We start from the raw sequence: 13,539 nt of genomic DNA on the forward strand, positions 1-13,539 counted from the left end.
TTTATCTGCGAGATCAAATAAAACTTCATTTTTATATGAAATCAGCATCTTCAGACAACCTGCTCTTTTTTTTCTCTTAAGACATTCTCACTACTCTTCCACCTAGCACAGCAGTTATTTTTATAGTTTCACAGGGAACAGCTGATTTTATAATTGAATTTGTTCATACGACATTACTGTTTTGATAAGCTGACTCAGCTTAATTCAATGAAAAGTATATTTGCCTGTTTTTGCAGCCTCCAGAAGATTATGGCAACAACACACCTTAGCTGTGTTTACATTTTTATGTTACTGTATCAAGGACTCAGGTTACACACAATTCATATACGCTCATGTGCTAGATCCGTTTATACCCTCTTTGGTGTATGCAGTGGCATACTTGTCTCTTGGAAGGTTTGGAAAACAGCTCAGCATGTTCGTGTAACTTATTTTTACAAACAAAACATAAAAATTCTTAAACTTGCAAAATGTACCAATATTAGACAGTTCGATGTGTTTATTTTCTTGGGCCACCATGTAACTATCATAAAATTCTGTTTAAATTAAAATCTTTTTACGTTTAATCTAAGGCTATAATCGTAGATCTTTTATTCAAAGCAATTCTGCTGAGAATAATTTTCTTAATGCTTTGATAATTACTCTTGCAAACTTGTGAAGATGAACCAAGGAAACAGTCATGGATTATTCCATGCTTCACTCTATTTATAGCCTTTAGAGCAATGGACTCACTCTTGGTCTTTCCAGGGGTGATCTTCATAACACAGTAGAGAAATATACTATAGTTAGTAAAAAATTAGAGGGGAAAGCCTGCCTCTAAACTGCCACCTACTACGAAATATGTAGGACACTATAAAGTTAATTTTAAAAAATGACAAACCAAGACTTAAGAAGTTTTAAAAGCACAGTATGTTTCTCCCTCACCCTCCCTGATAACTTCCTTCTCACCCCAGTCACACTTGACAAGAATTCACTACATGAAATCATTGGTCTTTTCTGCAAATAATTCTAACAACGTCAGGCTTCGACAGGTAAAGTATTGTAGGATAGAGTTAACAATATGACCCACAGAGTTGAATATAATTATCTAAAAAATAAATATTCATGTCAGTTTGGAAGCTACTCGATCACAAAACATGAAAGCAAGGTCAACTCTTTCTTTTTAATCTACCATCAAACTCTAAATACATCATTATCCCCAAATTCCTTTGGGTTAAGTCCTTGAACACTTCCGAAATACAATTATACAAAGTTACGCATCCATGCTGAGTTATTTACCATTGTGTAATGATAATCTGCAGTGGGCCAGGGTTTTATTTGCAGGTTATTCAGAGAGGAGCTATGATGAGTGATTTTTAAGTCCAGGTTGGAAGCATAAACAAAGGGTGTGTGCCCATAGTCTGACAGGAGACTGCAGTTTGTGAAGTGATGTTTGGAGAATCAGAAGAGAGGGTAGTAGAGAGGATATCTTTCATTTTAGAAATGCTGAGGCACAAAACACAGGTGCTTGTAGTACTTTCATACATGAAATCCCTTCTCCTGTATGTGCATCATGTGTAAACGTAAAGTCTGTATACTGCTGACTATTCGTCTCTGGTGTCCAATGAGTATGACTCCAATTCTTCTAATATCACTGTGAGAGATTGAGAGAGAGAGAGAGAGAGAGAGAGAGAGAGAGAATATGAACATTTAGATCTGGTAAGTATGACAGAGAGGAAATGAACATTTAGATATGGTAAATGTGCCCCATGTCAGATTTGCCAAAAATTGTATACCTGGTAAAATGAGAGTTTAAGCAGAGATATAAATGAAAAACAGGAGTTCGTTACCTTTTTCTTTACGCTGGTGCCAGAGAATGTGTCAGGTCAACCTCAGATTTAAGGGTACAAAGAATTCAGGTACCGATGTAATGTTCAGATATTTCATAAGCCCAAGGGTTTTATGTAATTATATAAATTTTCAACAGTATTAGCAAAATAGCATGTAGGATAGAAAGTATAATGTGGACTCCATTTTAATTGTCATGGTCTTTCAATAATCTGAAAAAATGCCATTATATTATGTTGAACAGTATGAAATTACCATTACTATTTTACAACAATGGCAATTTAATATGGCTTCACCTACTAGTTTCAGTATCTTTCTTTTAAGCACATGTTGAGCATTTTCACTGCACCCATGAAAGGATAGCATTTGAGAAAGTGGAAAAATGCTGGACCATTATAACATAGAGAAAAAGCTCTGAGATAACATAATATTGTATTATTACAATTATTACATTTGATGAAAGTAATAGGAATTGATTTAGTATACATGAGTCAAAAATAATTTGCAAAGGTAAAACTATGTTGATGTAAAGTCTTGATGTGAACAAGAGTAATATGCATTTTAGAAAGCATTTAAAATTTTAAATAGTTTTTTGAATTAAATATATTCTTTCAAAGGAAAATAGTTAAAAGTGCAATGTCCAACTTTCACTAGAATGATCGACAGAAATGGTGAGGAAAGATGTGGAAACACCATCCTAGTATTAGGGAAGGTAGTTTAACCATGGTGTCCTTGATATAGTATTTGAATTTATAATCTCCTGAGTGGAGCATCTAAATATAGTAATAAACATAGCACCACTTACTCAATGCTCATTCTTGAAATGAGGTCAAAAGTTGTAAACCCTGCTGCCATGAAGTTATTCTTATATTGCCCCATCTTTATAGAATCTAGCCAGTCACCGACTGTCACAAACAAAGGATATTCAGGAACTTCACCAGGAGAGTCTGGCATTCTATGAGGAAAAAACAAACAAACAAGCATGGAGACCATTTAAAAGCCGGATAAAGCAAAAAATACCCAACTTTATTTTTACATTTTACAGTATTCTTACATCAAATGTTTTCATCCTCCATAGAACACTAGAGATTTAAAATTTTTCCATCATATTCAAATCAGCCACTTATACCTGGTCAGTTTCACTTGTCAGTTTCTTTTGTCTTTTCCTGCTTTTTGCCACTACTAGGCCTTATACTTGATGTATCTTGAGAAAACCCACATCTTGCTAACTTCTGTTTACTTTTTTCTCTTGCATGAAATTCTGTTTTCAAATATGAGGAATACCCCCAAAGAAAGTAACTAGCCACAGGCTATTCACTCATATGCTTTCTGACCTGCCACTGAATCTATGCCCTTTGGCCTTTTTCACATTTTTAAAAAAAAAATTCTATTTATTTTTGGCTCCGTTGGGTCTTCATTGCTGCACGCAGGCTTTCTCTAGTTGTGGCGAGCGGGGGCTACTCTTCGTTGCAGTGCATGGGCTTCTCATTGTGGTGGCTTCTCTTGTTGAGAAGCACAGGCTCTAGGTGGGTGGGCTTCAGTAATTGCAGCAAGAGAGCTCTAGAGCGCAGGCTCAGTAGTCGTGGCGCACAGGCTTAGTTGCTTTGCAGCATGTGGGATCTTCCTGGACCAGGTATCGAACCCATGTCCCCTGCATTGGCAGGCAGATTCTTAAACACTGTGCCACCAGGGAAGTCCCCTTTTTCACATTTGCTATGATAACCCCTTCTTTTTTTTGTGGTGAATTCATTGATCAAGTCTCTATTTGTCCTCAAACATTCAACAAGAATTTATTATTTATTAAAAAGTAATTTCTGCTGTCATAGAGCTCAACTGCATGAATAAGATTTACATACATCCAAGTATAGGGTAATACAGCCCAAAGCACAGATATTAATAAAGCACAAAACTAAAGCAAAATCAATGCAAGCTTGGGTTAACAAGAAAAAGGAATCTGTCATTGATGGATCTTAAAGTAAGTGATACAGAAATTTGTATTTCTGTTCCTAAGATCTGATGCACAAGGGCATTCCAGTTAGAGATATTTTTGTAGTTTTAATATAAAAATAATATAAGGGTATTATTTGGAAAATGTTAGTGAATGTGTGAATACATAGATATAGATACATATAGGTATATCACCAGGACTCGGGTCTTTAGGAGCACAAAAGCCAGAGATGTACATAATACATGGGGATACAAGTTGTACACTGTATGACTCCTGAAGACCCTGAAAGATGCCCCTTGGAATTATTTAGGACAAAGTCCCTACTAAAGACCTAAAATTCATTTCTTTGGTTTTTCTTTGATTCTACATTGACTTCTACTTTTCTAAACTGAATTCTAGTTGAAGGTGGACAGGGGGGTGAAGAAGGATGACAGGGAAATCCAGGGATTATTGCTCTTTCTATATAATTGAAATTTGCATAAACTAAATGCATGTATCTTGTGATTATACTGTAGTCCATATGGAGTCTGGTTACTCTTCACAGTAACTTGTGTTCTTTTTACCACTACTCAATTCTGTTACCATATTTCCTGTTTTGGAGGCTGTAAAGCCACATTTTATTTTCCTGTACTAAAAACTGCAATGCTATTTGATTATGGGCTATTTCATTCTAATTAATATCAGAATGATTCATGATTTGACCCTAAACAAAGTTTAGTTATGTTAAAGGTGGAAAAGCTATCATGGCATCTACAAATAAACACTTTAACGGTTGCTATATTTCTTAGTTTCCTAGAGTTGTTTATATTAATAAGAATTATCAAATAAATAAAAGTTCATATATCAATAAAAACAATAAAGTTCTCCATGGCAAACAGAGTTAAACAGGGTTTTTAATTGTGGCGTTTTTTTAGAGCCTTCACTATCCTAATGTGCCGTGTGAATACATAAGAGGATTCAAAATAGCTTCTGCACTATTTTCCTACATTATCTGACCAGTTTCCTACAGAACATACTTCAGGAAATAGTGCTGTAGTAAGTTCACTGACCAAGTTTAAATATCAAAATGCCCAGGGTATCCTTATTGCTTATTAACATAAATAAAACAATACGTTAGGAAGCTGAATGTCCTATTTCAAAACACCGTGGCTCTCATGTCTTTTAATTACTTGTCTGAGAAATCTGTTGAAACTGAACCAAACTAAAAGGATGTGTTTAGGTGACTTTCCCTTCATACTCCTATGCCATTCTTGATGCACAGACATAGTCAAATGACTTCCACTTCTCTCTCCTGAGATAATGCTAGAATAACTCTTGAGATTTCACAATTCATATAATTGGTGAGTGAAAATGTAATTTGCTAATTTTATGTCCTTAGTATAGAAAGGTCATGGAAGGACATTCTGTATACTAAATGACTTAAATGGCCTATTTCTCTGTTGAAAAGCATCCACTATTTGCTCCTAGAATGTTTCAATACCATAATTCCCTTTCTCTCCATACATCTTTAGTAACCTAGTTACACTTTGGCCTTTATGCGACTGCACTGATGATTGATTTAGGAAGGTCAGCGTTCCCTCATTGTTCACAGCCACTGTGCAATAACTTTTCTTTCACCTTATAATGAAGTTGAAAAATGCTGCTATTTTCTGGCTTTGAGGGTTGGGTGCCATCACCCTCACATGAATTCTCTGGAATATTACCTAATAAACAATAGGCGCCCTTTCTTATCAACCATGTGCAATGATAAATTCAGTCTGCTATTTGCTGAGCATGTAGAAATTTCTGTTATTTGGTGACTAGTGGGAGCTTCCCACCTGAGAAATGTCTTTACAGCAAAACCTCACAGAAAAAAAGTACAAATTGTAGAACAGAAGGTCAAAGGTCTACTGCCTTCCTCAGAAAAATGAGGAGGCGGTAGAATTAGGAAATTCTTCCAGGTATAAATTATGGTCAATTAAGATTAGAAAAAGGGCTACAGTATAGCTAGAATAGGTAATAGTATAGTTTAAGGTGCAATAAACACATACTCTCAATATATCTAAATATGTGAAAATGAATAGCACTGATAGAGCCAAGAAGTCTTGATTCTGATGAGCCCTTTGAGTTCATAATAGTATTAGTATTTTAATTTAGAAAGTTCTTAGGTTACCAGTAGGTATTAAAACTGCCATTAAAAAGCAGGAAGGTTTTTATCCTCAAAAGTTTTCCATATTTTATAATCATCATGTAAATATAAAAGTAAGAGACCTATTAAAAATGATTCAAGAAAAGTTATACTTTGAGAAACACTATTCCAAGGTAGGATCTTGTTTTATTTTATTTTTTAAATTTTTATTTATTTATTTATTTATTTTTGGATCTTTTTTTTAAACATCTTTATTGGAGTATAATTGCTTTACAGTGGTGTGTTAGTTTCTGCTTTATAACAAAGTGAATCAGTTATACATATACATATGTTCCCATATCTCTTCCCTCTTGCATCTCCCTCCCTCCCACCCTCCTTATCCCACCCCTCTAGGTGGTCACAAAGCACCAAGCTGATCTCCCTGTGCTATGCGGCTGCTTCCCACTAGCTATCTATTTTACGTTTGGTAGTGTATATATGTCCATGCCACTCTCTCACTTTGTCACAGCTTACCCTTCCCCCTCCCCATATCCTCAAGTCCATTCTCAAAGGAGGCAAGAATATACAGTGGAGAAAAGACAGCCTCTTCAATAAGTGGTGCTGGGAAAACTGGACAAGTACATGTAAAAGTATGAAATTAGAACACTCCCTAACACCATAAACAAAAATAAACTCAAAATGGATTAAAGACCTAAATGTAAGGCCAGAAACTATCAAACTCTTAGAGGAAAACATAGGCAGAACACTCTATGACATAAATCACAGCAAGATCCTTTTTGACCCACCTCCTAGAGAAATGGAAATAAAAACAAAAACAAACAAATGGGACCTAATGAAACTTCAAAGCTTTTGCACAGCAAAGGAAACCATAAACAAGACCAAAAGACAACCCTCAGAATGGGAGAAAATATTTGCAAATGAAGCAACTGACAAAGGATTAATCTCCAAAATTTACAAGCAGCTCATGCAGCTGAATAACAAAAAAACAAACAACCCAATCCAAAAATGGGCAGAAGACCTAGATAGACATTTCTCCAAAGAAGATATACAGATTGCCAACAAACACATGAAAGGATGCTCAACATCATTAATCATTAGAGAAATGCAAATCAAAACTACAATGAGATACCATCTCACACTGGTCAGAATGGCCATCATCAAAAAATCTAGAAACAATAAATGCTGGAGAGGGTGTGGAGAAAAGGGAACACTCTTGTACTGTTGGTGGGAATGTAAATTGATACAGCCACTATGGAGAACAGTATGGAGGTTCCTTAAAAAACTAAAAATAGAATTACCATATGGATCTTGTTTTAATATGAAACTATCACACGCTTAAAGGCTTTTCTCCCCTTACCACTCTAACATAACTTTTTCCTAGCTCTTACATTTATATATGGTTAGCAGAACTGTACAGATAGGGTCCATTCTATTCTGTATTGCCTTTATTTCACATACTGAGGAATATTTTCTATATGTCAGTGGTCTTCATAACTAATATTCAAGTGAGTGTATAGTATTCTGTAGGTTGATGCTTAATAATTTGTTAATTCCCTGAGTCAGACTCTTAAATTGCTAGCAACCTTATTAAATTTATTACAGATGATTATATAATCATAGAACATGTATCTTTATGCTTCAGTTGAATTACTTCCTTGGGAAAAATCCATAAGACAGAAGAATTTTGTTTTTAAAGAGTAAGTTAAAACTCCCTGATGGCAGGAATCATATCTCATATATCTTTCTGTTTTCTGTAGGCCTTACCACAATGCTGAAAGTATTAAAGGAATTCATTAAATAAGTGATAATTTAGATTTGAATATTCTCTACAGAAAAGTTTGGTCCATGACATAATGGTTGATTCATGATGAATAATCTACTTTCATTTAACTCATTAAATGGAAGAATAAGAGCTTATTGCTGTAACGGTCAGCCTATTAATGAATATGCTGTTGATTTAGTTTATTCCTCACATTGCAAAAATGTTTGCTTATCTATCTTGATAGGTTTCAGAGTGGAGGAAGAGGCAGTTACAGGTGAGTGAGGCAGCACAGGGTTAAGGGACCTAGAACCACAACAGCAACATTTATCTTATTCAATATCACTGTTTTTACATGAGTTTCTCATCTCATGACTAAGGGACTATACTTCACACTATTTACTACACAAACTACCTACCTAACCTTTGAAGGAAGAATTTATCTAATCAGATTAAAAAATAAAACATTGCCCTCCCTATAATTAGGCCTAATCGTCAAATTGAACACAAGTTAATGAAACAATTTTGATATTCCTTTAAAATTTTAAAGTGAAATTTTGCACAAGATGTTCTAAAATTCTAAGGGCATAGAACCATGCCATAAATCTTGTGACTATTTCATGCTTGTGGGCAATATCTCTCTTTTTTTTTTTTTTTTTTTTTTTTCCCGTACGCGGGCCTCTCACTGTTGTGGCCTCTCCCATTGAGGAACACAGGCTCCGGACGCGCAGGCTCAGCGGCCATGGCTCATGGGCCGAGCCGCGCATGTGGGATCTTCCCGGACCGGGGCACGAACCCGTGTCCCCTGCATCATCAGGCGGACTCTCAACCACTGCGCCACCAGGGGAGCCCGGCAATATCTCTTTGTTCCAAACAATCTGACGCTCCTCAGTGCTAAATTGGGAGCGTGAGTTATTTTTTGTCAGCCTCTTATTTTCAGTAAGTCTTCAGGTTTTTTATTGACATTATTTAATTCTCATAATAAGCCTGATAATTGGTAAAAAGTATGAAGGAGTGATATTCAAAGCAAATTTAAAAATTATAGATGTGTTTAAACATTAGGAAGGATAGATACAGGGTAGGAATAATACTGTTTAAGTATTTCCTACATTCTGAGTAGAGTTCTTAGCACATGGTCACTATAGTCAGAGTAACAGATCACTGAACCTCAGGAAAGCCTATTTTATGTGGGTAAATAATACAGGGACAGAAATAGATTTCATATCACACGCCAACTACAATTCATTGCCAGTAGTTATCAAAATGTGGTCTTAAAAAGATACAGAGGCAGCATGTGGGCTCAGTGAGAAGGAGTGCTGTGATGGTTAGTAATGTCGGCCATAACAAGGAAAAGAAGCAAAGCATACATTTGCCAACACTGGAAAAATTCAAACTACAAAAATGCTTGAGGACGTAAATGTGAAACTATGTTGCTGCCATAGTTTCCTCATTTCTTTATTTTGTTGTAGTTACTACTTTCTTTTTTCAAGTAATGTTCTTCAAGTGGCCGAGCATTGTAGGAGAAAGTTGGGGGAATATACAGATTATGTGTTTGCTTATTCCCATGAATGAGGGCATAGTCATTTTCTACATCCTTGTATTTGCTTAGCAGAACATAAAATAACAGGCTGTGCTCTGCTACAAATTCTTTTTGGAATTTTAATATACTCCATTGATGAAGTCTGATAAGTCCAGAGAAAATCTATCTGGAGATGTAAAAACGTTATCCTCTTTTCCTATAATCATAAACAGTGCGGTGGTTGTATACTGTGTAGTGGAAAGAACAAGGACTTTGCAGTTGGTGGACCTCATTCAAATTCCTGATCTAGTAATTACTTGCTGTGTACCCCTGGGAAATTTAGCCTCTTTGAGTCTCTGTTTCCTTACATGAGGGATGGAGATAATAACAGTGAGGATTACATGACATGACAGATAAAAGTGCCTAGTACAATAACTGGCACATAGTAGGCTCTCAACAAATAGCAGTAATAGTTATTGTTGATAATGATTAATAGAACTTGTATCAATATTAGGACTGGTATTAACATTAGTGGTAGTATATTGTGGCAACAGTTCATGTGAATAGAATTTAGATTTTCTAATGGGTAGAAGTTTCACACTTCCTGATTAATACTTAATATTCTGTCTTCCTTCCGCAAAGCTTTGCTTATCACTCGATTACAACACTAGTTTTGGCCAGCCAGTTATTTCTCTGTCAGGAAAAAAACCATTAAAACTGTTAGTTACAAAAATTAAACAGAACAAGTTGTCCATGACTTCGTTTATAGAGATAACCTATTTAGTAAGTGATGATTACGGACAGCCTAGGCAGCACTTAGCAACATGTTTTCAAAATGAATAGAAACATTTCTAACAAACTGTTGAAAGTTATTGCCCTCAGGAGACAGCATTGCAGGTGCTTTATTAATTGGATGGAGGGAAGTAGTACCATTTAGTCTTATAATGTTTACTTGCAGTTCTCCAAAGCAGATGATACTGGTTTGAGCTTTTCCTTACCTTCATGATTCACATATTACCAGAAGCCAAGTACTTGAAAAGTTCAACAGTTGATTTATATGTACTAAGGAGAGTGGTGGTTCCAGTTCCTAAGAGCTAAAATATTATAAGATCCTTAATTATGGCCTAGCAGGTAGTGAGAATATTCCTATGTGCCTTGGCCTGGGTGGAATATGATTTCTGTCATGGACTGGTCCATCTGGTCAATTGTTACCTGTTTCTGAATGCTACCTTTTAGCTGATGTTGTCGAGGAGCCCATAATCTATAAAATTCTTATCAGTGACATGCTGGGCATCTGGAGCAGGATTGGGAGAAAGAATTATTCTCCTATTACACTGCAGCGCTGTCCAAAAGGCACTGTCCAGCTGATTTCAGCCTAGTGCACTCAGTAGGCTACGGTGTATGGAAGAAACAGGGGTGGGGGTTAAGAGGTTGGAGGGTGAGTGTATAGGACGATGTAGGTAGGGTGGAGAAGGTAGGGCTGGGTGAAGGGACAGCCATATAGTCATCAATCTACTTCGTGCTATTAAACTACCGGGCCCCAGATGTGACTCTGGATTCCATGGCAATATGCTTGCCTCTGGGTTGATCCTGAGGGTCAGGGAAAGGGAGAAGAGGTGTTTCAAAGGGTGTGGCCAGGCAACGCTCCTGATGTCGTTCTCCATGTAGCCTTGGTCTCAAGCTGGGCCCTTTTTCCAGGGGCTGTGACAGCTACAGATATTTCTTTGAAAGGGGGTTATAAGGCATCATTGTACTGTAAATGAAAATGAAGGTAGTTTGAAATTCATGCATGAAAGGATGACTGCCTATATTACTAAGGTACTTTCTCAAATTATTTTTTTTTACAATCAATTGGATTTAAGGTTGTACTTATATCCTTACATTCACTTATATATCCATATGCTTTCTTGAGTAACAGAGAAAGCAAGAAGGTTGGGGACTTCACAGAGCTCTGAATACTCCCATGGGAGTGTGTCAGGCACAAGAATGTCAGCATTATTTGGAGTGGTTGTTCTAAATAATAAAAGCCTTCTCTGACCAACAATTTTTTTTTCTACTGGGTATTCTGTCCTTTGAAAGAAAAATTACAGATATAAGGTCTATGAAATTTCCAATATGCTGGTATAAAATGATGAAGCTGTGGGTTTCTCAGCTTTCCTCTCCCCTCTTTGTCACCTTAATTTCTTCCCCTCTTACTACTCTGTCAAGAGAATGGATAAAACCTTCTCAGGTGAATTCTTCAGAAAAAAAGCAATTAGAGTGGAATAAAAACCATGGGGACCTAGTGGGTGAGAGAGTTATGTCAGTACAGGAGTGTGAGAGAACTTTGGGAGTTTGGGGATATTAGAGAAAAGGAGCGTACAGGAGAGTTTAATAAGAGCTGCTGTGAATTATACTCTTAGACTCCTTTACCTGCTTGAGAGATACATGGGAGGAAAGACTGCAACTCTATACCCCATCATGTTTCCTTAGTCCAACATCACTCTGGGACAAGTGACTGGGCTTTGGAATTTGGGGGCTGGAGTGGCAATGTCACACTTTTGTAAGCATAAAACAAACCAGGCATTCTGTAGCTAACATTGCCATCCTTCAATCTACCACATCTCTTCTCCCTAAACGGTCTCAGTGCTCTGGGATCAGGGTAGGTGGGTGGCATTGGGGGTGAGGGGGTGGACAAGGGAAACCCACTCAGGCTGCTTTGAAAACAAGAATACTGATAAAGGTTCAGGCACGATACCCTTAGAACTCTGGTTCTTTTTGTTTCCCAAACAAAAGTATATTAAGGGTAGCACATATATCTTTGTCAGAAACAAGGATAGCAAATCAGTCACAAAAACTTCCATTTGGTCCCCCAGAGATTAGACTTTTTTTTTTTTAAGATTTTTTTTTTAATGTGGACCATTTTTAAGGTCTTTACTGAATTCGTTACAATATTGCTTCTGTTTTATGTTTTGGTTTTTTGGCCACGAGGCATGTGGGATCTCAGCTCCCCAACCAGGGATAAAACCCACACCCCCTGCATTGGAAGGCGAAGTCTTTAACCACTGGACCGCCAGGGAAGTCCCAGAGATCAGACTTTAGAATTGAATCAAACTGCCAACTTTATATAAAGCCCAACTCCTGGCCCACGTGTGGAATTACCATCACGGAGCCTGCCTTTCTCTGGCCTGCCCACTGGATTATTGCCCACCCAGTTAAAGCATAACTTCTGGCTCTCAGTCACCAGCCCTCATACTGACTTTACCTCTGGTTCATTTGGACTTTTTGATATTTTCTCATCTTAAATTCTTTATCATTATTTTCCAAATACGAGAAAGATTCATTATCTTGAAAAAGCAGGGAAGAAATTGTTTTATCTGCTTTTCTTCAAAAAGAAGGCTCTTACCTGCCTGCGTCTACAGCCATAGAACAGTCAGAGAGCTCTGTTGACGGGCACTGGCTGTGGAGTCCGTTGACCCTAAACCACAAGAGGCCCAGATTAAATGATTTCAGACTCACTCCATGATCCCTTTCTAGTAGTTCTTTCTCTTCATTATTAAAGCATGCTCATCTCTTCAATAAAACATATAAAAACAAAACACAAGAAACATTTTCTCTAACCACTTCTCTTTCTTTTCAGATACAGATTTTTTGAGAAAACAGTACTGGACTTGGTACTTTGTATAGCGCCTCTCTCTGACCTCACATTCACTCCTCCCGCACTGGGTTTGTCTTACATGATGCTAGTGAAAATGCTCTTGCAAAGGCCGCCCATGAAACCTAAACACATAGTTGCTAAATCCAATGGACACACTTCATTTTTATCTTAAGGGAGCTTCATAAAGCCTTGGACATTAAACTCCCAGGAACTGTCTCCTTTTTTTGGCTTCTAGGATACTGTGCTTTCCCTGTTTTCCTGATTATCTGTCTGGCTCTCCTTTCTCAGTCTCCTTTGGGTACACTTCTTCAATTCATTTCTTAAATCTTGGTGTTCCAAAGGTTTGCATTCTTTTCCTATTTCTTTTTATTCTTTATATTCTCCATGGGTTATCTTAACTATGCTTAAAGCTTCAGGTACAATCAATATGCTGATGATCTCCAAATCTACATCTTTAGCCCAGATATTTTTAACTGAGTTCAACCTATATAAATATAAGTGTCTACTGGATATCTTCACTTAGATGTCCCACAGGAATCTTCCACTCAATATGCATGAAATGGTCTCATTTCTATTCCAAAAACTTGTCCTTCCCCCTCTCTCTCAGTGGTAATACCATCAACCAACTTGTCTAAGAAAGAAACCTGACAGATATCTTGATTCTTTTCTCCTCCTTCCTTGTTCACTCAATGACCAAGACACATTGGTTTTCATTATCTAGTAA

The 13,539-nt window shown here is 36.9% G+C and overlaps 1 protein-coding gene across 2 annotated transcripts in view; it reads right to left on the minus strand.

Moving 5' to 3' along the window:
* Positions 1–1,174: 1,174 nt before the first annotated feature.
* EPHA6 (EPH receptor A6) overlaps positions 1,175–13,539 on the minus strand; it is an 874,905-nt gene continuing 862,540 nt past the window's right edge. Inside the window, exons 18-20 of one of the 2 annotated variants that reach the window (XM_060149380.1) lie at positions 12,564–12,635; positions 2,630–2,779; positions 1,175–1,630 (exon numbers count right to left, since the gene is read on the minus strand). In XM_060149380.1, coding sequence (XP_060005363.1) covers positions 1,516–1,630; positions 2,630–2,779; positions 12,564–12,635 — 337 coding nt within the window. In that variant the 3' untranslated portion in view covers positions 1,175–1,515. The remainder of the gene's footprint in view (positions 1,631–2,629; positions 2,780–12,563; positions 12,636–13,539) is intronic. The other variant, XM_060149381.1, reaches the window with a different exon arrangement.

The sequence above is a fragment of the Lagenorhynchus albirostris genome, chromosome 5, assembly GCF_949774975.1.
Source record: "Lagenorhynchus albirostris chromosome 5, mLagAlb1.1, whole genome shotgun sequence".
In the NCBI taxonomy this organism is placed as follows: Eukaryota; Metazoa; Chordata; class Mammalia; order Artiodactyla; family Delphinidae; genus Lagenorhynchus; species Lagenorhynchus albirostris.